The sequence below is a fragment of the Dipodomys spectabilis genome, unplaced genomic scaffold (assembly GCF_019054845.1).
Source record: "Dipodomys spectabilis isolate Male_0828 unplaced genomic scaffold, ASM1905484v1 ptg000289l, whole genome shotgun sequence".
Classification (NCBI taxonomy): Eukaryota; Metazoa; Chordata; class Mammalia; order Rodentia; family Heteromyidae; genus Dipodomys; species Dipodomys spectabilis.
The window spans coordinates 3,133,231-3,158,005 of NW_024870966.1; the positions used below are offsets into that span (position 1 = coordinate 3,133,231).

Below are 24,775 nucleotides of genomic sequence, written 5' to 3' on the forward strand. Positions count from 1 at the left end.
TAAAGCCCTACAGACATTAAGTACAAGTCAGGAACCTTTAATCAGGAGCTGTCAACCTGGTATTTCGAACATTTGTGGCCACTTAACTACTATTAGTTGTGGGGGCGGGAGGGGGGGGGTAATCCTATGTGTTAAGAATGGTTAGCAGCACCCTTCCCCTCTACCACAAGATGCTAGCAGCACACACCATCTATCTCAGCTGTGACAACCATAAAGGTCTGTAGACACCAGGGTGGGACGCCCAATACACAATCACTGTTTGGGGGTAAGTAGAAGGGGAACACATAGTGGGTTCCTATTCATTTCACCTCATTGCTCTTCTACAGCTAATATATTATATAGTGAAACAAGTTGATGCTATTTAGCCAAAACATACTCCCTAGAAAAAAACTATTTTGTACTATATTCTAGTAGTCATTTTAAGGGTTTTATTTATAGTAGGTATTATTTCATTAAATACTGCTAGGGTTTAAACAAGCCTCCTCCAAAATTCACACTAATGCCTAACTAAACCCACTGTAGTGGTAAAAAGGCAGGTCTCTTGAAAATCATGAGGGCTCCACTTTTGTGAACAGACTGATGATGTGTTTAAGGGTCTGAAGAAGTCAAGTGCAATGGCACACAACTATAATTCCAGCCCTTAAGAGGCCTGGTGCTAGCCTGAGCTCACAGGCAGCTGAAGCCAGACAGTAAAACCCTGTCTCAAAGCAAACTAAAGGTGGAGGAAATGCTGGAGGAAACCAGCCTACATCCCTTTTGCTCCCCCATATGTAACAGGAGGCACTGGACCCCTTTGTCTTCCCCCTCCTCTGCGCTATGAATACATGATAGACAAGGTGCTGTCTCAATGCAGAGTGTCACCCTCACATGACACAGAAACCGCAGTACCTTAATCTTAAACTCCCAGACTCCAGAGAGTGAAGTCAACTTATTGTTTCTAAATATCGTCTTAAGTGTTTTTGTAATAGTAATATAAATGGAATAATCTAGAAATACTTCTACTCTATTTGAAAATAAACCTTTAACTCAAATTATTGCCCATATAATATTCAGAATATGACTGCTTCAAAATAATGAATGTTCTAAATTAATTGCAATGCCTCAAAAGAATCTGAAGAAAAATACAAATGTAGCAGGATCTCCATTGTTCATTTATCTGACAACCCAAACAGCTTTTTCATTGCTTAAGAAAGAAATCTTCTTATAGTAAACTTGTATTTGATTAATATTACCAAAGTTATAAAAGTTATGCAGTAGAAATGCCAATCAAAGCAACTTTACTTAACACAGACACTCACTTTTCACCTACCAAGTAACCAAATGATTCATTATCCTTATATCTATTTCTACCTAACCAAAGCTATTGAAGATCTACTATAAAGCATGTAATGAGCTCAAATTCTAACTCTCTGGAAGCTTAAGACTCTAATGAGACAGATAGATGGGCAAGCAAGCACTTACAATGCAATAGAATAAATGCTGATGTCAACATGTAAGCAGTTGCAAAAACAATACACAAGTAAGTGTCAGGTGAGATTTCAAAGGAAGCAATCCTGAAAAGGAGGAATAGGAATAGAGGAAGGGAGGATAAAGAAACAAGTTCTCAACTCAGCAGAGAAGTACAAACATGTTATACAAGAGCAGAAGAGAACAGCACAGCCCAAGTCCATAGTGGATTCTTCTAACAGTATCAGGGATGGCTCTAACTGTAGGGCCCTAAAACAAAGTAAAGGGATTAAAACTATCTCACATAAAACCCTGCATAGTTAAAATCCACAACCAAAACTTTAATTTCCTTTCCAAAACTAAGTTGATTCTTGAGAAGACTGAAATATTATATTAACTGCTAAATTTCAGTATTGAGTTTATAAACAGTTCAACATCCAAGAGTCTAGCAAAAACACTAGCATGTAAAGACAAAAGCTCTATTTCTGCTGGGCACCAGTGGCTCATGCCTGTAATCCTAGCTACTCAGGAGGCTGAGATCTGAAGATCACAGTTCAAAGCCAGCCCAGGCAAGAATGTCCATGAAACTTTTATCTCCAATAAACCACCAGAAAAGCAGAAGTAGCACTGTGGCTCAAGTGGTAGAGCGCTAGCCTTAATCTGAAGAATTGAGGGACAGCGCCCAGGCCCAGAGTTCAAGCCCCATGACCAGAAAAAAAAAAAGAAAAAGGAGCCGGTGGCTCCTGCCTGTAATCCTAGCTACTCAGCAGACTGAGATCTGAGGATCTCAGTTCAAATACAGCCTGGGCAGGAAAGTCCATGAAACTCTTATCTCCAATAAACAACCAGAAAAACTGAAAGTGGCACTGTAGCTCAAGTGGTAGAGCACTAGCCTTTAGCTGAAGAGCTGAGGGAGAACACTCAGGCCCAGAGTTCAAGCCCCATGACTGACCAAAAAAAAAAAAGAGTCTTCACAGACATCCTTGCCCAGGGTGGCTTTGAACCTTGATCCTCAGATCTTAGCCTCCTTAGTAGCTAGGATTACAGGCGAGAGCCACTGGTGCCCAGCTAATTTCAGTCATTTTTTTGGGGGGGGGTCCAGTCATGGGGCCTGAACTCTGGGCCTGGGCACTGTCCCTCAGCTCTTCAGCTCAAGGCTAGCACTCTACCACTTGAGCCACAGTGCCACTTCTGGCTTTTTTCTTTTTGCTTATGTGGTGCTGAGGAATCGAACCTAGGGCCTCAGGCATGCAAGGCTCTACCACTGAGCCACCTTCCCAGCATAATTTCAGTAATTTTTAACAGCAAATTTAAAAATACTCAAGAGTAATTTAGAGCAACAACAAAGGCAGGTACCCAAATAAGCCAAATTGTGGTATTTGACTTTGAATTCTTCACAGCAAGTAATGATTATATGTGAACATTAAAAAAACAAAACAAAACCTGTTCTTTATTTTATACATGTTTGAAATATAGACTACTCTATTATGATATGTGAGTCTAAGAGCCCTAAGATACAATACGCAAGAAATTTAAGACTCTTAGGTATTTAAGAATCTAAATCATTTCCTTTGCTTAAGCTATGTAAGTATAATGTACATGCATAGTTATGACTATAAAACTTAGTTCAAATCATGAGTTAGAAAATTTAAGGACAGATAGCAAGTAGATAAGTAGGTGAATGGATTGTACTTAAAAGGGATAATGATACATTAAAACAAAGCAAAAGTGAACTAGCAATCACAACACTGCAATGATATGCACTCTTCTAAGAGTAACTCTGCCTTTCATATGCAATGCATGCCAATGAACATCAGTGAGTGCTTTCTACTTATCAATTAATTTTCTGGACACAATTGGTCTGAGGACTGACAAGTAGGGGCCAGGTCTGATCATCCTTTTTTGCCTTGGCATCTAGAAGGCTATTTTGCGCAGAGCAGACCCTCTTCTTACATCAAAGTTAAAAGCCCAGAGAGAGTTGCAGAAAAGGCACTTAAGAATGAGAACTCTCAGAAGCAGAAAGATTACTCCTAGTTTCGGTTGTTAAAGGTGAAGAGTGAAAGATGTAGAGAGTGATTTCCAGAAGAACTGGTGCAGGAACTTGCAGTGGGTTCTGACCTGCAAGTGCAGGGATAAGTGAATTTCAGGTGCAGTGGACAGCACAGACCTCAGACTGGAGGTTCATGGTACACAAAACAGCAATGGGCTGCCAATGTTCTGTGCTAAGAAGGCAGGCAAGCTTTGGCTTGGTGAGTCAGGGTGGGGCTCGGCTCATGATTAGTATTTTCCAAAAGCAGCAAGGATGATTGATATTTTTCAACGCTTGGGAATCACATACTACCCAAGCTCAGTTTCAGTATAGAGAGATGAGGAACAAGATGGGAGAAAATATGGCACATGATGAGACGTATTTTATCCTCCAGTTAACATTTACTTTTAATTAATATGGCAAGCATTTTAGGATACTCCAAACTGCAAAAATACATATACTTTATCCTAAAGCATGAATGCCAATGCTTAAGTTTAAACTCTCCTTAATGCTGCTAAAATTCAAATGTGAGTTAACACAACCTCTGGGTTAACTATCTTGAGTTTCAATGTTTCCATCTATAAAGAGAATCCTGGAACAGATGAACTTCAAGGAAATATTTTTGCCTCTAAATTGGCACATTTTCACATATGACAATTTTGGAAACAAGAATTTATGATGGGAACCAGAAGTCTTTTACCTCTGTGGCCTGCAGGAGGCATAAATAAAAATCTCTTACTATAATTACTCTGCAGTAACTTTTTTTTTTTTTAACTATGTCTAATCCCTAGGACACCTGACATTAAAGATAATACAGATGCGGAATCAAGAGTCCAGGATTCCGCTCAGTGCTGTGGCTAGCTGCTGAGATCATCTGTGTTCCTCTCTGGTCAGCAGCACACAGAGACCATGTGTATCACCCTGGGCCTCCAGACTGAAGCAAAGTAACATTTCCTGGTTTGTTTGCTCAGGAAATATAGCAAAGCCTGGACTCATGCAGATGTCACTAGCCCACGATTTTGCAGATGCAGCTCTGTTAACAGCAATTCAGTATTTTGGGGGGGGGGGGGGGGGAATGTAGGTGCTTTCCTACAGTAATGCCAAGTACTTCTTTTGAGCAAGTCCTGTGGCATTCCAGGAGTGCTGTTTGACCACACTCATGCTGAGGCATTCAATACAGGGATGATTAATCAGATGAATTAACCTTTTGCTTCTTGACTGCCATTTCTGAACCCTTTCTAATGGTTGCACTATCTGACATCTAGCAATGTCATGATATTGAAGCAGACTGCCTGAAATCACTATGTTTATTTTGGCCTGCACATAGGTCTGTATAAAGAACTCTGTCAAAATATCTTGTTCAGATCATGAGAGGCTTCTCAGCAGCATTCTGAGACTATGAGAGAAAAAAAAATTTAAATTATACCTAACTGCTATATATTCTTTTTTTTTAAAAGCTAATCAAATCATTTTTAAATATATGGGGCAGGTCAAAAATAATAACAAAGAAGCTTCAGATGAAAGTAGTAAATAGTAGAAAACCATAAGACAACACATTAAAAAAAAAATAGTTTTAGTGAAGCTGTGTGTAATCCTAGCGACTCAGGAGGCTGAAATCTGATTACTGCAGTTCAAAGCTGGGTAGAGTTACAAAGTCCATTAGACTCATCTCCAATAAATCACCAAAAAGCCAAAAGTGGAGCTCTGGATCAAATGATAGAGCACTAGCCTTGCACAAAAAAGCTCTGGGACAGTACACAGGACCAGACATCAAGCCAGAAGACTAGCATCAGAGAAGAAAACAAACAAACAAAAACAGAAAAAAAGCTCTACTGAGCCCAAAATGTTCAAAGTAAAATAAATAAGGAGGCAAAGAACCATTTCCTAGCATAACTACAAAAAGGGAAGTAAAACTCTTTTTTAAAAATTGTAATTTTTGCACACAATAGCTCAAAAACAGCACCTAGGCCCTGAGTTTAAGCCCAAGCAAGAACAAAACAAAGCAAAAACATTCTAAGCCAGGTGCCAATGTATCACGCCTGTCATCCTAGCTACTCAGGAGTTGAGATCTGAGGATTATGGTTCAAAGCTAGCCCAGGCAGAAAAGTCCTCTTGTGAGACTGTTATCTCCAATTAACCACCAGAAAACTGGAAGTGGTATTGTGGTTCAAAGTAGTAGAGCTAGCCTTGAATACAAAGAGGCTCAGGGACAGCACCTGACCCTGAGCTGAGTTCAGCCCCTCAACCATCCGAAAAACAACAACAACAAAAAACCCTCCAAAAACAAAAACATAATTTGATGTGAAACAAACTAAATATAAAATTCTAAGACAGAATGTGCCAAAGATGGAATGATAAGATGAAATAAATACCAAGATTATCACTATGTGTAAACTTATAACTTAAGACTCATTCTAATAATTAAGGCTCATTTCACACAACAGAGGTGACAAAGTTAAGAATGATACATATTTATACCAATAGCAAATGATATATACTTTTATAATGATATATAATTATACCAATAGAAAGCTCCATTAAATTTACACACACACACACACACACACACACACACACACGTGCATAAACCAACAGCTCAGTTAGCAAATTCTGACAACAGGCAGAAGGAAATGTAGTCAATTACTTTTCCTTATATTCCAGAAAGCAGTTTTCTATATGTATTTTTTAATTCTTACTCTGAGTTAGTGGCATCCCATTTTAGTGACTAGCTGACAAAGACAAGGCACCAGACTCTGACAAGGGAAATGTGTAAGGCGGGTTAGGAGGCTTTGCGATACAGGTTTCCTTGATTTTAAGAAGTGATACAGGTCATCCCCATCAGGACAGCTAACATAAAATCAATCAAGCAAACTCAAAATAGCAAATGTCTGCCAGGATGAAAAGAAACTGGAACTACTGTGTATACCAGGCAGGAATGTGAAAAGGTATCACAACAATGGAAAACAAACATCAAAGAGAGAATTAAAGCCCAGGTCCTGAAGTTATTTGTACATTCATGTTTATGGCAATATTCTCCATAAGAGCCAGAGGCCAGGGCCAGCCCACAAACCTAAGAGATGAACAGATGGACAAAATGTGGTATATAGCTACACAAAGGGAAATTATTCAGCTTTAAACAGGAAGGAAATCCTGACACATGCTATAACATAGATGAACCTTGAGAGCATATTAAATGATTATACAGCTGGCTGATTCCACTCACGTGAGGCACTGAAAGTAGTCAAGTGTTCAAGGACTGTGGACAAGGAGGAATGAGAAGCTGCTGTTGTCATGAGAAGGTCTTTTGAGATGGGAGGTAAACAACAATGTATTTTTTTTTTTTTGGTCGGTTGTGGGGCTTGAACTCTGGGCCTGGGCGCTGTCCCTCAGCTCTTCAGCTCAAGGCGAGCGCTCTACCACTTGAGCTACAGCACCACTTCCGGTTTTCTGGTGGTTTATTGGAGACAAGAGTCTCACGGTCTCTCCTGCCAGGGCTGGCTTTGAACCATGATCCTCAGATCTCAGCCTCCTGAGTAGCTAGGATTACAGGCGTGAGCCACCAGCGCCCGGCTACAATGTATTAACTATATGTTAAAGAGCACTTCAGAGAGTAATGCTGCATTATATGTACTTAATCATAAAATACAATAGAGAGGATAAGGAATTATTCTTTCTGATACTAACCACTGCTATTAGACTGCGATTCTCAAAGGGCAGCAACCACCTTGGAATTGTGTGAAAGAAGAGCAGACCAAAAAGGGACTAGCACCTTGAGGACATCAGCCAATAGAGCTTGTTCTCTTCCACTTCAGCAGAAAGAACTTCCAGGAGACTCTCCAACACTGAAAACAGATTTCCACTCATTTCAGACATGTCCTGGGTCCCCAACCTGACACAGGGTTATACTAAAATACCACAAAGTATGGTACTAACAACACAAGTCAAGAGACTTTCCTTTGGTTCATGACTCTGTTTACCAGATTTCATCATTTTTTTTTTTTTACTGACTAAAGCCACAGAGAAAACATATCTGACTATAGTGTTCATGATTGCATGAACACTATTCTTAGTAAAACTAAAAGAACCCAATAAAGCCTTTTAGAGAATAGGATATGAACAACTGTAACAGCTATAAACTAGAAAACCACTAGTACTTAGGAGAATTTACCCTAACACATGCTGTTTATGCAACTATGAATATGACCACATGGTGATTCCATCTTGCAGTGTTCATCATTAGCAAGGCAAGCAAAACCAAAATCTGTCGACATGTGAAGATGCCTTGTAGACTCAAGTAAATGATTAAATAAAATGTTTTACACAAAGATGAATTCTTTTAAGCCAAAAAGTACATCTCTTGTCTGCCTACATATGCAAATTAAATGATTCTGCCAGAACTCTGATTTTTCTTTTGAGCCTCAGAAATTGCTCAGATCAGCTCAATATAGGATTTGAGCCTGTACAGCTCAACATGAGGAAAAGGTATAATCTGCATCCCTATGTGTTTGAGTCATCCACTGCTGAGTAACAAACCACTACAAAACACAGTGACTTAAAATAGTAATTCATTACTCCTCATGATCCCATGAACTGGCTAGAATACAACCGGTGGTGTTCCTCTGGTTTAATCATGCATTTTCATTCAGCTAGACGCTTCTCTGGAACTAAAACATGCAAGATGGCTTCAGGCCTCACATGTGACCTCTTTCTCCAACAGAGTAGTAGTTGGACCTTCTCCGCAGTGTCTGGCTCCAAAGGCAGAAGTGGTGAATGACATTAGTCTATAAGTCCCAAATCCAGGCAGTTACTTTGCCAGTATCCATGAGGAAGTCACCAGGCTAGCACCTTTCAAGAGGAGGAAAATGGACTTAACTCTGATGGGTGGAGAACACACAGAGGTAAGGAGCGGTGGTGGCTGCCTCTGGCAACCCTCTTTACACATCAGTACAGACTCATCGCTTCAGCATGCCTTCATGATAACTTGCTACCCAATAAAAGCAGTATAATTTTTTTTTAAAAAAGCTCTTTGTAAACTTTTGACCAGTTGTTAAATACTGGAACTGATGTTATACCATCTAACAAACATTCTATTTCATATGTCCTAATCTACACAAGAAAAATCTAAATGAAACATTAATGTAGGTTCAAGCAAGCTCAGTGGCATTTGGTACTTCCTTATGAACTGGACTGTAAATACCTGCATCCCTTTGTAAACTTTAAGGAAAGAGTCCGCACTGAGACACATCTGTTCAGCACATACCAAACAACTAAGAGTCTGCTGCTTTGTAGTTATTAAGACTGTTACTCCTGGGTAAAAAAATAATATATACTCCTTTTTACTTTGATATCAAGAAGAAAACACTTCTGTAGATTTTCCATGCAATTACTAATGCTTCAGTAATAGTGGAAGAAAAAATAACTTTCATGATTGTAGTTACTTGTTAAATTTTCCCCCGTTCAATCTTGTGTAATATTTTACAATAGGGTTCAATTCATTACCTGTGAGTCCTTTTTTTTTGATGGTCATTAGTTCTAGATTTTCAACCAGCAATGACAAATATTTGTGCTTGACGCAAAACCTATGTTACACTTTGTAAAGAACAATTTCTGATTGAGAAATCTATTTTCTTTAGTTGGGTGCTGATGGTTCACACCTACAAGCCTAGCTATACAGGAAGCTGAAATTTAAGAATCATGGTCTTATTTCCAGTTTACCTGCAAAAATCCAGAAGCAGAAAAACAGCAAGATGTTGGAGCAGCAACAGGAACCATCCCAGGTCTCTGATAAAAACAATTTAGGGTCCTAACAGGCACTTCACTTCAAGAGAATGACAACAAGGAAAATAGAAGCAGACAAACAATCACAAGAACAAAAAACTTAACCCTTGTGTACACAAGGACAGAAAACTGTGAAGCACATCTTCCATCTCCCATCCTCAGCAAGGCTAAGCCTCAATCTGGGCCACAGTGCCACCCTGACTGAAGGTCCAGAACTGTGGAACAGACATGAGAGACCCACATCAAACATGCACAAGTTTCAACACAACACTGCTGGTTGGCTCAGAACCAGCCCTGGGAATGCCTCCCATGGGAGGTAGTGACCCAGAGTGCTTGGCCCAGACCCCCTTCCCTCCTGCGCAGGAAGGGATGCTACACAGGAAGAGAGGAAAGAGGCTGAGCCCTTTCTCCCACCACAGGTGCCCGAGAAAGTTCAAGGGGACACAACCCTACCCCCAAGGTAAAGAACTACAAGGTCCAACAGTCTTAAAAACAACAACAAAACTAGTGTGTACACAGGGGAACCATTAAACTTGTCTTGCCCCTCCATACAGGACCCTGTCACTACAGTGAATTCACATAGCTAGAATGCTGCACCCCACCTTGCAGGGCCCCACTATTGGCCTATATCCAAGTCGGGACCCTAGACTACCATGCCCAGTACTGTGTGAATGAGATGCTGGTCCAGACCCAAGATTGGGGTACAAGATTGTCACATCCCATCCACATTGTGGGAACCTGTTGCTAGGCCCAAACCCAAGTCAGGACACTAGACCACATAGCCCTACATTGTGTGACTCTGCTGCCAAGCCTGAATCTGTGTCGGGATAATAGAACACCTCATCCAACCTTGTTAGAACCAGTCACTGGGCCAGAATTCAGGTCCAGATGCTAGACCACAATGCCACTCATTGCAGGAACCAACCTCCGGGCCCCAAGGGGCCTGGGATGCTAGATTACCACACCCCACTATGTAAGACCCCTCCACCAGGCCCGAATCTGGGTCCTGAGACTAGACCACTGCACCCAACCACATGGGAACCCTTCTCAGGGCTCTAACATCAGGCCTAGACCCATTAAACTACTCGCACCACTCGGTTGAAAGCTGACAAGTGCAAAGTCTGACAGGGATCCATCCAGTGAACCATATCCCACCACCACTGAACCTAGTACAAATAATGAACGACCCCTACAGTCCCTGAATCCAAATGCATAAACCATAGGGAAAAAATACAAAATTCATGGGCAATCAAGACAACATGCCACTCTCAAAAACCAACAACAACTCAGGCAAGGAATCTAATGAGAGTGAAGAAGAAATGGGGAACAAAGAACTAAAGCAATGATGAGAGAACTGGCCTATAAAACAAAACAATCAATTGAAAAGCAGACAGAAGAATATAAGGAAGGAATGGCCAAGAAAATACAGCCTGTCCAAGGAGGCATGGAGAAGAAAACATCACAGATCTCAATGAAAAGACTAGATTAGGGCTGGGAAGGTGGCTCAGTGGTAAAGCGCTTGCCTTGCATGCCTGAGGCCCTGGGTTCCATTCCTCAGCACCACATAAGCAAAAAGAAAAAAGCCGGAAGTGGCGCTGTGGCTCAAGTGGTAGAGTGCTAGCCTTGAGCTGAAGAGCTGAGGGACAGCGCCCAGGCCCAGAGTTCAGGCCCCACAACCAGACCCAAAAAAAGAAAAAAAGACTAGATTAGCACCCCAAAAATTGACATAAAGAGTAGAAACATGAAAGGCTCTATCTCCTTTCTGCAAAGCACAGCTGACCACACAGGCAACAGAATAAGTAGAAAATAAGGTATCAGGAATTAAGGATAAAGCAGAGGAATTAGAACAAAAAAATCAAAAGGCATGGAAAAGAAACACTCCGAACCTATCTAGGACACATTCAAGAACTGGCAAATTCAGCCAAAAGATCAAATCTATATATAATTGGGATTAAATGAGGGAGAAGAATTCAAAACTAATGTCATTAAAAAAATAATAACAGAAGCCAGGTGCTGACATCTCACGCTTGTAATCATACTACTCAGGAGGTTGAGATCTGAGGATCGCGGTTCAAAGCCAGCCTGGGCAAGAAAGTCTGTGAGACTCTTACCTCCAACAAACTACTAGAAAACTGCAAGTGGCTCAAATGGTAGAGTGCTACCCTTGAGCTGAAGAGTTGAAGGACAGAGCCCAGGACCAGAGTGCAAGCCCCACAACCGAAAGAAAAAATAATAATAACAGAGCAAAATAGTAACAGAAAACATCCCCAACCCCAAGAAATAGAATCTCACTTGAAAGAAGCATACAGAACTCCTAGAAGACAGAAACCGAGAAGAAATGCTTCTAGACACATCCTAGTAAAAACTTGGGGCTTATGATACAAAGAAATAGCCAGGTGTCAATGGCTCATGCCTGTCATTCTAGCTACTCAGGAGGCTGAGATCTGAGGATCATATTTCAAAGCCAGCCTGGGCAGGAATGTCTGTGAGACTCAACTCCAAATAACCACAAGAAAACTGGAAGCGGCACCGTGACTCAAGGCTCAACGTTGAGCCTTGAGCAAAAGCAGCTCAGGGACAGTGCCCACGCCCTGAGTTTAAGCCCTAGGACTGACAAAAATAAAAATAAAAACAAAATACAAGGAATTAATTTTAAATGCAGCAAAATCAAAGCAGGAACTTTTTATTACAAGGGGAAGAAGTTTGGGGTTACTGAAGATTTCTCCACACAAACTCTAAATGCAAGGAGAGCCTGGAGTAGTATAATTCAAGTTCTAAACAACAACTGCCAACCCAAACTAGTGTACCCAGCAAAGCTAAAATCCACAATTGACAGCTAACTATAACCTTTCATGACACACTAAAACTAAAGGAATTCATAAACCAGCACTACAAAGGATATTAAAGGCAAGCATATAATTTGAAAGAAAATAAAGTTAAGGAAACACAGCATTAAATAAAAATCACTAGACTAGTAAACACAAGAAGAAAGACGCAAATTGAAAGAAAACAAAATGAAACATGACATATTTCTCCATACTAACGTTAAACATCAACAGACTCAACTCCCCAACCAAAAGATGTAAAACAGAAGATTGGATCAAAAAACAATATCCAACCAAAACCCATCTCCCAAGTCAAAGATAACACAAATTCTCAGTAAAGGGATAGAAAAGGATCTTTCATGCAAATGCATCATGCAAGTAGCCATATTGTTATCTGATAAAATAGACTTTTCATTAAAAACAGTACAAAGAGACAAGGAAAGTCATTACATAAGAATAAAAGGAATGATCCACAAAGAGGAAATCACAGTAGTTAATATTTATGTACCAAACAGTGGAGCACCTAATACATGAAACACTCTTACAGAACATGACAGACCCCAACACAATAATACTGCGAGACTTTAACATTCCACTCTCACCAAAAGGCAAGTCAAACAAACAAAAAATCAACAAAGCAGCTTCTGAATTAAATGACAACATAACCCAAATGTATTTAATAGACATCTAGAGTATTTCACCCAACACCATCCAATTCTTCTCAGCAGCCCATGGAACATTCTCCAAAACTGATCATATCCTAGGATATACAAGAAGCTTAAGCAAATATATAAGGACTGAGATAACTTCTTGCATCCTATCTGATCACAATGGAATTAAACTAGTTCTCACCAACCAAACATACTGCAGAAAACACTCAAACACATGGAGACTGAACAACACACTGCTGAACAACAGGCAGGCTACTGAAGAAATAAAGGAGGAAATCAGAAAGTTCTTACAATTCAATGAAAATGAAAACACATCATACCAGAACCTCTGGGATATGCAAAAGCAGCATTTAGTGGAAAAGTTCCCATCTTTAAATGCACACATAAAGGAAAAAAAAAAAACCAGCTCAAGTAAATAACTTCATGATGACACTAAACCTGCTAGAAAAACAGGAACAAACCAAACTCAAAACTACTAGACAGAGAAAGATAGTAAAGATTAGGGCAGAAATCAATGAAACAGATACTAAAAAAACTATACACAAAATCAATGAAACAAAAAGCTGGTTCTTTCAAAGAAACCAATAAAATTGACAGACCATTAGTTAAACTGATGAAGAGACTCAAATCAGTAAAATTAGAAATGCCAAAGGAAACATTACAACAAATACCCAAGATTATGAAGGATGACTTTCAAAATCTATACTCAAACAAACTGGAAAATCTAGTAGAAATGGATAAGTTCCTCGAGGTGTACAATATGCTAAGAGGAACCAAGAATATATAAACCATAACATGTAATGAGATTCAGGAAGTAGCAGCAGTCTTCCAACAAGGAAAAGTCCAGATGCCAATGGATTCACAGTTGAATTCTGTAAGATTTTAAAGTTGAACACCAGTACTCCTCAAATTTTCTGTGAAACAGAAACAGAAGGGTCAACTCTAAACTCATTCTATGAATTTATTATCACACACATCCCCAAACCAGGTAGGGATTCAATGAAAAAATAAAATTATAGACCAATGTCTCTGATGAACACAGACACAAAACTCTTTAATACTTAACACCAACAGAATTCAGCAGCTAATAAAAAAAAAAAATCAAACATTATGATCAAGTAGGTTTTAACCAGAGATGCAAGGCTGGTTTAACATACATAAATCAACAAATGTATACATCACATCAACAGAGCCAAAAAAGAATCACATGATCACCTCTATCAATGCAGGGAAAGCCTTTGACAAGATACAACATCCATTCTTGTTAAAAGCTCTGGAGAAAGAACAGAAAGGAACAGAAATAGGAATAGAAAGAACATACCTCAAAATAATAGACTATAATACAACAGACCAAAATGCAGCATTATAGTCAATAGTGAAAATGTATTACCTCCCTAAAATAAGGAACAAGGTGGGAATGTCCACTCTCTCCACTCCTCTTCAATATAATTCTAGAATTCCCAGCTAGATCAGTAAGGCAAGAAAAAGACATAAGAGGGATCCACATAGGGAAAGAAGTCAAACTATCCCTATTGGCAGATGACACGATTTTATATCTAAAGACTCTATCCCTAAGCTCTTGGAGCTGATCAATAACTTTGTTAAAGTAGCAGGATATAAAATTAACCCACAAAAATCAGTAGCCTTTCTATATATCAACAATATACAAGCAGAGAGGAAAATCAGGAAAACAATCCCATTTGCAATACCCTCAAAAAAATAAAATATCTGGGAATAACCTAACCAAGGAAGCAAAAAACCTTATAGTGAGTTATAAAAACCTGAAGAAAGAGATCAAAGATGACATCAGGAAACAGAAAAACCTTCCATGTTCTTGAATAGGTAGAACTAGTGTTGTGAAAACAGCCATACTGACAAAAACGATGTGCAAATTTAACACAATCCCCATCAAAATCCCAATGAAGTTCTTTACCAAGATAGAGAAAAAAATCCAAAAATTCACATGAAACAACAAAAGACCTTGAATAGCCAAAGCAACTCTAGGAAAAAAAATGTGAGTGGTATCATAATTCTAGATCTCAATCTCTATTACAGAGCTATAACAAAAACAGCTTAGTATTGGCACAAAAATAGACCTGAAGATCAATGGAACAGAAGACCCAGAAGTAAAACCATATACTAACAGTTATCTGATATTTGATAAGGGAGTCAAAGATATACACTGGAAAAAAGACAGATTCTTCAATAATTTATGTTGGGAAAACTGGGAATCCATATGCAGAAAACTAAAAGTAGATCCCTGTTTGTCTCCGTGCCCTAATATCAAACTGGATCAAAGACCTCAACATCAGGCCTGAAATTATTGCAAGAGGGAATAGAAGAAACATAGAACTTACAGGCACAGGCAGAAACTTTTTGAAAGAAGTCCCAACGACACAGCAAATAGGAGAGACACTTGACAAATGAGATAACATCAAAATAAAAAGTTTCAGCCCAGCAAAGGACATAGTTATGAAACTAGAAAGACAGCCAACAGCCTGGGAGATCTTTACCAACAATATATCCAAAATATACAAGGGGCTCAAGAAAATAACCTTTTCCAAACTAATAAACCAATCACTACAAGGGCAAAGGAACTAAGGAGTGACTTCTCAGAAAAGGAGGAAAGAATGGCAAAGCAACCTATGAGGAAATGTTCAACATCCTTGACCATAAAGGAAACGCAAAACAACTTTGAGATACCATCTCACCCAAGTTAGACTGGCCAACATTGTGAATTCAAACAACAAATATTGGCGGAGATGTGGGGGGGAAAGGAACCCTACTACATTGTTGGTGGGAATATAAACTAATACAACCACTTTGGATAGCAGTCTGGAAGTTCCTCAAAATACTAAACATGCATCTTCCCTATTACCTAGCCAGCCACACCATTCCTGGGCAGTTACCTAGAACATCAAGCCATATATATCATAAAGACACTTGTATATCCATATTCATTGCTGCTCTATTCACAATAGCCAAGTTATGGAAACTTGGCTATAATAGATGAGTGAATCAAAAAATGTGGTACTTATACACAATGGAATTCTACACAGCCAGTAGAAAAAAAATATTATATCATCTGCAGGGAAATGAATGGACCTAGAACAAATCATATTACATGAGGTAAACCAAGCTCAGAGAGACCAATGTCACGTTTTCTTTCCTATGTGGAAGCTAGATCTAAATACCCCAGGGCATGATAAAATATATGGGATTCTAGATACCCACACACAGTGAGACCAAAGGAGGATACTCTTAGGGAAGGAACACAGAGCTGCAATACCTATGTGTCTCTGATCATATAAAATAATATTTATTGAAATGAACTCCAAGAAACAGAAACCAGAGGGGTTTTTCTCTGTTGTTGTTTTTATTCATTGTAATTGTGGGAGGGACACAGAATGGTGAGACAAAGGGTGAACAAATGCAACAGTGGTACTCCCTAGTTACTATGCTGAAAATTAACTATACAACTTGTGCATGGAACTATACAATTTGTGCATGGAAAGGAAAATTGGGAGAAAAAAGGGGAAGGGATGACACTGTCCCAAAAGAAATGTACTCATTACCTAAATTATGTAAATGGAACTCTTCTGTATATCACCTTTATAATAACGATTTAAAAAATTATTTTTTAGACCTAGAATAGCCAAAACAATTCTAAGCAAAAAAAAAAAAAAAAACAAAACAAAAACCCAACATGGGAGGGATCTTGATGCCAGACTTCAAACTCTACTATAGAGCCATAATAACGAAGACAGCATCGTACAGGCAAAAAAACAGACCCGAAGACCAATGGAATAGAAGACCCAGAAGTAAAACCACACACCTACAATCAGCTGATATTTGACAAAGGAGCCAAAGACATACAGTGGAAGAAACACAGCCTCTTCAACCACTGGTGCTGGGAAAACTGGTCAGCCACATGCAGAAAACTAAAAGTGGACCCCAGCCTATCACTATGCACCAACATCAACTCAAAATGGATTAAAGACCTTAACATTAAACCTGAATCTCTGAAACTACTGCAGGACAGAGTAAGAGAGACACCTGAACTTATAGGCACAGGCAGGAACTTCCTGAACAGAGTCCCAGGGTCATAACAAATTGGAGAGAGACTTGACAAATGGGACTACCTTAAAATAAAAAGCTTCTGCACAGCTAAAGCTATAGCAACCAAACTAGAAAGACAACCAACTAATTGGGAAAAAATATTTATCAGCAGTATATCAGACAAGGGGTTAATACCCAGTATATACAGGGAACTCAAGAAACTAATCCCTCCCAAACCTAACAAACCAATTACTAAATGGGCAAGGGAACTAAAGAGAGACTTCTCAGAAGAAGAGATAAAAATGGCAAAGAAACACATGAGGAAATGTTCACCATCCCTGGTTCTGAAGGAAATGCAAATAAAGACAACCCTGAGATACCACCTTATCCGAGTCAGAATGGCCCACATCCTACAGTGAGCCATGACAAATGCTGGAGGAGATGCAGAGAAAGAGGAACCCTATTATACTGCTGGTGGGAATGTACACTTATACAACAACTTTGGAAAGCAGTCTGGAGGGTCCTCAGAAAGCTAAATATTGACCTCCCTTATGATCCAGTCATACCATTTCTAGGCATCTATCCTGAACAACAGGAACCAGTATACAAGGACAGCACTGTTCACAATAGCCAGGATATGGAAATAACCCAGATGTCCCACCACAGATGAATGGATACAAAAATTGTGGTATCTATACACAGTGGAATATTATGCAGCCATTAGAAAGGACAAATAATGGCATTTGCAGGGAAATGGATGGAGCTAGAAGAAATCATGTTGAGCAAGGTAAGCCAAGTGCAAAGAGGCAAACGGCACACGGTCTCCCTGATTAGTGGATGTTAAATCCAAAATGTTAGGTGATACAACAAAATTAACAGGACTTAAAAACAAAGGACTTGCACTCATCTGGTCAAATCACTACTAAATAACCCCATGCTAATGATCACATGTATTGTATATATGAGCACACCGGAGGGAAACCAGGAGGACGACACAGAACTAGAGGGAATCAGGGAAAAACATATAACAGCAGGACCCATCAGCTGCACTGGACACTGACCAAAATGAACTAAGCAACACAATGGCAGCAATGGGAGGGAGGGAACGAGTGGGAAAGAGGGAACAGCTGATGCTATGCAAAACAAAAAAAATGTACATATCACCCCATGTGGAAGAAATAACTATATCACAAAGCTCATAGAACTCATAAATGTTATAGACTATGATAGACAATTTGCTCCATGAAAGTTAGAATGTGTTTGTGACTTTAAGCATCACTATTCACAATACTGTGAAATTTGGGAAATTTATGTAACCACTTAATCACAATAAAAAATTTGGAAAAAAAAAAAGTGAAAGCAGAGAGAGGTTAAAGAAAGAAACAAAAAAAAATATTTTTTAAAAAAGCCAGAAGCAGAGGTTCAAGTGGCAGAGAGCTAGCTATAAGTGAAAAAGCCAAGTGAGAGCACAAAGCTTTAAAAAAAAAAAAAAAAAGACCTATTTTATTTTGCTTTGAAATTTTTGGAAAGGGTTTATTTTAGTGTAACAGGGTGAAAGCAGGAGGAGCACAAAGGGAGAAAAGCATTTCTGCTTTCCAGCAGGAAATAGCTTTGAAAAGATCTATTTTTAATAAGCAGACATGCTGTTTCTTCATATTTATTCAAAACATAATACTTTTAGCTAAAATATAGCATCATTACTTCTCTAGTTACCTAGGATTAGTTTAGATTCAATCATAATGCAATGGAAATATTTTTTAAACTGACAATACATAAATTAAAATCAACATGTTTTTGAGGGCCCAAAAGTAGTTTCAAAAAATGGTGCTAGGAAAACACAGGCTTTAAACTTTCAATTTAATATTCAAAAATTCTATCACCTCACAGTATTTACAAAATCACAAAGGATCAAACAAAATTTCAGAACCATCTCCTCCAAGAAGAAAAAAGATGAATATACTAGAAGAAATTCAAGTTTTGTTTAGTTAAATTGAGTCCCAAATCAACTTTCCACTTTATGTTGTAACCAACTTAATTTCACTGTGTGCTGAAACCAACATACTGAGTTGGGGATTTGGAAATGAGGAATTAGAATCCCTGAAATGCTTTTATTACTGTAGATCAGATTAGAACCAATAAGCTTAGGGGTACTTAGAAAGAATTTGGCATTTGTGCTGTTCACTGCTGAGCAATATATTTCTAGTATTGCTCAACATATATTCCATGAATAAAAAGAGAGCAAGAAAGCAACCAAGCATGAGCCTGTCTCTTATGCAACAGAATTTAACTAATATATATCCTTAAACTGTAATTGTGATGAGCTTGTGTTGGATTAAGCCAGATTACACAGCATGGAAGGCATTTTTAGAAATCTGAATTTCCATGTGGAGCTCTACCTAGAAAGACTACAGAGCATAAAATACTGAAGTCTAACTATAGGCCATAGAGATATGAATTCAAAGTCTTCATGAAGAGCAAAGGGTCAATGGAACTAAAATCACTTCTACTAAGGTCCAGAAATGAGAAATGGGTTAAAATAGAGTAATTTAGAGTTAAGGAAAAACTTGCCAGGAGAAATGTTGTGACACTGCACATTAAACACTGAATAGTAGGACACCTAACATGACAGATTGGAAACTAAATCCTTGCAAGTCCCAAAGTCAGCTATAAATACACTTCTGTTTAGAATGAGTCTTATACTATACTAAATAGAAGAAGGTTAATATACAAAGTAATCTTGTAAGTGGATTAAAATATCTAGAACATGTGAGTTTTCTACCCTGAACTAAATTAATTTAGATCTAGCACTATAAAATAAAAATGAGCTCAAGAACACAGTAGTAAAAGGTTAAGTATTTGGAAGTAGAAGATATCTCTATATGTATATACAGAGGTGTGTAAGTGAGTGAGTGAGTGAGTGAGTGAGTGAGTGAGTGAGTGTGTGTGTGTGTGTGTGTGTGTGTGTGTGCGCGCGCGCGCATGCGCACGCGCATTTGGTCTGAAATCAATGACTCTCAACTGTCCAGCTTTCAAGGTCATTCTAGTCCCCTGGTTATCATTTGTACAATGAAATGATAGGCATCTATATCAAAGGTACTGTTACCTCAACTCCTTATAGGTTCCTTCTCAAAATGTGTGGCCTATCATGCCTTCTCTTTCTCAAGCCCCTCTTTTCCTTCCTTGTTCAATTTGTGGAGGAAAAGCCCACGTGTGGCCAGGCCAGTTACTTACCGCTCTAAGAGATGGTTTTACACAAAGTGCTCCAGCTTTACCTAGAAGACCCTTAAATGTATCTCCGCATGTTATGAACTTACAGGGCTTCACACATAGGCAGGAGAGAAATCTGCCCCTCTGGGGTTTGGTTTTCCACTACAATTTACTAAACATCAAAGGGTTTTACTACAGTCATAAAACCCATTGTTAAAAAACTCTGAAATATTCTTAAGTACCTCAGTATCACAATGCCAGTGTGATGAAGATTATGACTCTCATTATATGAAGTGAGTTTCTTGAGATAGCAAAGGGGTCTCCTTATTAACCCACTCTTCCTTGTTCAACACTCCAGTCTTCTGCCCTGAGACACAGTTCATTAAAGATCTCTCTTTTGTAATGAAAACACAAGCATGAAAACTGACTTTACCTTGTATTTCATCTTGGCACAGGAATGAATGTAGAAACCCATGTAGTAATAGCAAAGCTGAGATGTTTGTTCATGAAGTTGCCTAGCAAAAGCAATTTCTCTGCCAAAAGAAGATGAAAGTAAAGTTAATTCTGGCTCCAATTTTAAAAACAAAACAAAAAACTCCATGTAATCTGATGGCAAATATTTGGTAAAATATGACTATTAAGTATAAAAAGAAACAACTCCTGAAAGAAAAATAATTTTCCCAACACTAAGATGATTATTACTAAAGAGACACCCAAAGGCCTTCCAAATTGTTTGAGCAAAAGGCATCAAAGTTCAATAGGGTGCCAGTGGCTCAAACCTATAATCCTAGCTAGGAGGCTGAGATCTGAGGATTGTGGTTCAAAGCCAGCCAGGGCAGAAAAGTTCATGAGACTCTCATCCCCAATTTATCACCAAAAAAGCCAGAAGTGAAGCTGTTGCTCAAATGGTAGAGCACTAGCCTTAGAAGGTGCCCAGGCCTTGAGTTCAAATGCCAGGATTGGCACTAAAAAGAGAAAAAAATAAGGTAACAAAGTTAGAGTGTACATTAGGCAAAGTAATGATCTAAAATTCAAATAAAATTAGAGAAAGCTACAAGCATCAAATTAAAGAAAGCTACAGTGTCTGGTTATTATTCATTATGTCCTCCAATTTTCAAAACATCTGGGCTGCTAACAGAATAAAACAGTACATTAAAACTCAAAAGCCAATAAACACTAGGAAGAATAACTATTATTATCATTAACATGAAAATATTTTCAGGCATGTATGATACGTAACTTTTTCTTGTAGTTGGGTGCAAATTTAATGTCTATTATCCTACAGAAAGACAGGTGAAAAGTACCAAGATATATAACCTGGCTTTCTTTATCTCATTTCTCAGAGTCAGTTCTAAGTAGAACCTGAGTGCATTTCTAAAGCATGAGGAAAACTTTTATTTTTGCTTGACTCTTGAAGGTTTTATGGGTTTTTTTTCTTTTTTCTTCTTTTAGCTGTATGGATGTTTGAAATTCAGGGAAATTTTTTTTCTTTTTTTTTTTGGTCAGTTGTGGGGCTTGAACTCTGGGCTTGGGTGCTGTCCCTCAGCTCTTCAGCTCAAGGCTAGCGCTCTACCACTTGAGCTACAGCACCACTTCCGGTTTTCTGGTGGTTTACTGGAGATAGAGTTTCACGGACTTTCCTGCTTGGGCTGGCTTTGAACCGTGATCCTCAGATCTCAGCCTCCTGAGTAGCTAGGATTACAGGCGTGAGCCACCAGCACCCGGCTCAGGGAAATTTTTAATGGAATAAATATTCTGCTTATTTTGCAAGTTCAAATTTGCACTGTTGATAAGTGGCTAACCCAAAAATTGATCTTTAAGTTATATGTATTTTTAAATACAAGCAGCGCAAAGAATAGTCTGTATTCCTAGCTATTCAGGAGGCTGATATCTGAGGATCACATTTCAAAGCCAGCCAGGGAAGACAAATCCAAGAGCCTATTAATTCCAATTAATTAGTAAAAAGCCAGATGCAAGGCTCAAGTGGTAGAGCACCAGCCTTGAGTGAAAAAAGCTAAGCAAGAACTCAAGGCCTTGAGTTCAAACCCCATTATCAACACAGGCACACACACATACACATGCACATGCTCTCTCACACACAAACACAAATACACACAAACCCCTAACATACTATATAAAAACCTGAAAATATAAAACTCTATTGATTGTAGGATTGCTTGAGAAACTGAAGAAACTGAGGGGGAGTATGAAACAGAGTTCACTGAAATACATTAAAATCAACAGTCAAATTAGCATCTTTTAATCTGCTTTCCTTATTTTCCTTCAAAATGTTAGTCTCCTTTTTCCTCGTCTATCAACTCAATAACTCATCTTTCAAGAACACTGACAGGTGGCATGCAAGTGCACGTGTGGGTGCACACATGTGCACACACAAACACACACAAGCAGGAATAAAGATATTTTCATGAAAACCCCAATCTTCATACAATTAAAAAATTGCACTGTGTTATGTACATATGTATGTATAGCCAAGACCAGAAGGAAAACCATCTTCTAATGAGGGTCATAGAGTCCGGATATAAACCAGGCATTTTCATCCTGCTTTGTATCCTGAGATAGTTACATGTCCATAATGATGTTCGATCAACAACATAACCATAAAGCCATTCTGTCCAGTATCATTCATGTCACTCCAGTTTGTATACACACACTCTGCAATGACTGTACAACCACCAAACTGCCTAATGAAACATTTCTCAAAATGCTTTCCCTTCCTCGGGCAATGTGGGACTGGAAACCAGCATTTCTTTCAGAAGACATAGGTTTTTATTCATTTAAACCACATTAACTTCTAATTGACAGTGGAAGAATATGTATGATACTGATGACAACATTTAAGGGACAACATTTAAGGAACTTCAGTGGTATTGACACGACAGTTTAAACAAATGGATGAAAACACCAGAAGCATCAAAACAATGGTTTCCTATACACTGGCATGTGTGGAAACATTAAAGTCTTACAAAATTACCATCAGATATGGCATTAGTTTTTTTACAAGTGTTGTTTATAAATACCAATGTATAATAAAAGATTATAGCAACAAACTATTATATATACTGTCAAGTAGGATTTCTACCCTACTCTGAAATATGACCAAATGAGTAATTATTTGAAGTTCTCTGTAACCCATCACAACTGCAAAAAGCAATCTTACCGTAAGGCAGAGTAGACCCCCAGCGATAGAAATGAATAACCAGGATCATAGTACAAGTAGACAGACGACACGCAGTGTGGAAGGATGTCAATCACCCCTACGGCAATGATCTTTCCATCAAGCCAGTACTGCTGGTGGAAGGAGCCATATCCACACTCTGGTCCATTAGGGGGATTTTCTGCCTGTGAATTGCAGACACAGAAACACAACCAGTCAGCAGTGTTTCCTCCACTTTAAAAGCTCATAATTAGCTTAGTACACTTCTGTTTTACTTAAGTTACTAAGTCTTAAAATTTCCTCTTTGTTGCCATCATCTATGCTTTGCACAATCTACGTTAAATTGAAAAACATTTTACTTATAGAAACACTAAGCAAACCAAAGGATAAATGGCAAAGTCAGAGAAAGGGGAAAGGAAGAGGAAGGGAAGAATGGACAGTGAGGGGCAGGGGGATGGGGACGGTTTACACAGGTACAGGGGTACAGGTGGCTTGAAGGATTAATGTATAAAGTTCTATAGCACAGGAGGATAACTGTGGTTGACAACAATTAAAATTAATATTTCAAATAACCCAGTAGAGAGGATTTGACTGAGCCAAATATGAAGTCTAAGGGACAAGTCTGCCAATTACTCTGATCAGATTATACCTGATATACATATTTTAAAATGTCTCACTGCATCCCATAAGCATATACAATTACTGTGTGCCAATTAAAAATAAATATTATTTAAAAATTAAAATATTCAATTTACTTATTTTAATATTTGAAAATAAGAAATGTAAAATTTCTTCTGTTCCACATGAAGGATGGAAAGAAATGATGTGTGAGAGGAAGACAGAGAACATAGAAGGTAAAGGCTGGGTAGAAATGTGGTGTCCCCATGCTGCCACTCAAACCGTGTCTGTGACACAGCAGCACTGACAAAGCACAGGATTCCCTTGTTTTTCCTAGGTACAAATACCTATGCAAGTACAAAGGGCTACCACACTTCTTACTAGTTAAAAGAAAGTAAAAGGTTCCTATCATTCTCATAATATAACTATAATCCTAAAGAAGAACTCTAGAGATTTTGGAGTATAACCATATTTTTATAAATTCAGCTAAAGGACATTTCTCATTCTAAAATTCAACATGACTTTAAGGGCAACTATTCGTAAAACATATCATTTTACCACACAATAAAATATATGAAGGAGTACAAAAAAGTTTAACTAGAGACTAAATGGAGATTGTAAATGAACAATTTTAGTATATAAAACAACTTGTACACCACTTTTACACAATTAAAATAACTGAAAATGTATGTAGATAAAAGCTGGAGAGTAATAAAGGAAAATTTTAAAAGCATGTTTGTGAACATCAAAACTAGAAAGAAGATCTATGATTCAATACCTCTGGTGAAAATATATGCAAAAAGCTTTACTAAAATATTAGCAAAGCCAAACCAACAAAAATTACTTATCCTGTCCAAAAAAGATTTCAGGTATTCAAGACTGGTTTAGCATGAGAAAAACAGAGGAAGAAAGAAGGAAAGAAGGGAAGAGGCTCAGATAAAACTTTGAGACACTAGCAATTCCAAAA

At 38.4% G+C, this 24,775-nt stretch overlaps 1 protein-coding gene across 5 annotated transcripts in view; it reads right to left on the bottom strand.

Annotated features, from left to right (window-relative positions):
- Ate1 (arginyltransferase 1) overlaps positions 1–24,775 on the bottom strand; it is a 102,198-nt gene that overhangs the window by 33,766 nt on the left and 43,657 nt on the right. For all 5 annotated transcript variants that reach the window (XM_042701324.1, XM_042701323.1, XM_042701325.1 and 2 more), the window contains 2 exons: positions 23,194–23,375; positions 20,449–20,548 (listed from right to left, as the gene is read on the bottom strand). In XM_042701324.1, the coding sequence (XP_042557258.1) occupies positions 20,449–20,548; positions 23,194–23,375 (282 nt within the window). The remainder of the gene's footprint in view (positions 1–20,448; positions 20,549–23,193; positions 23,376–24,775) is intronic.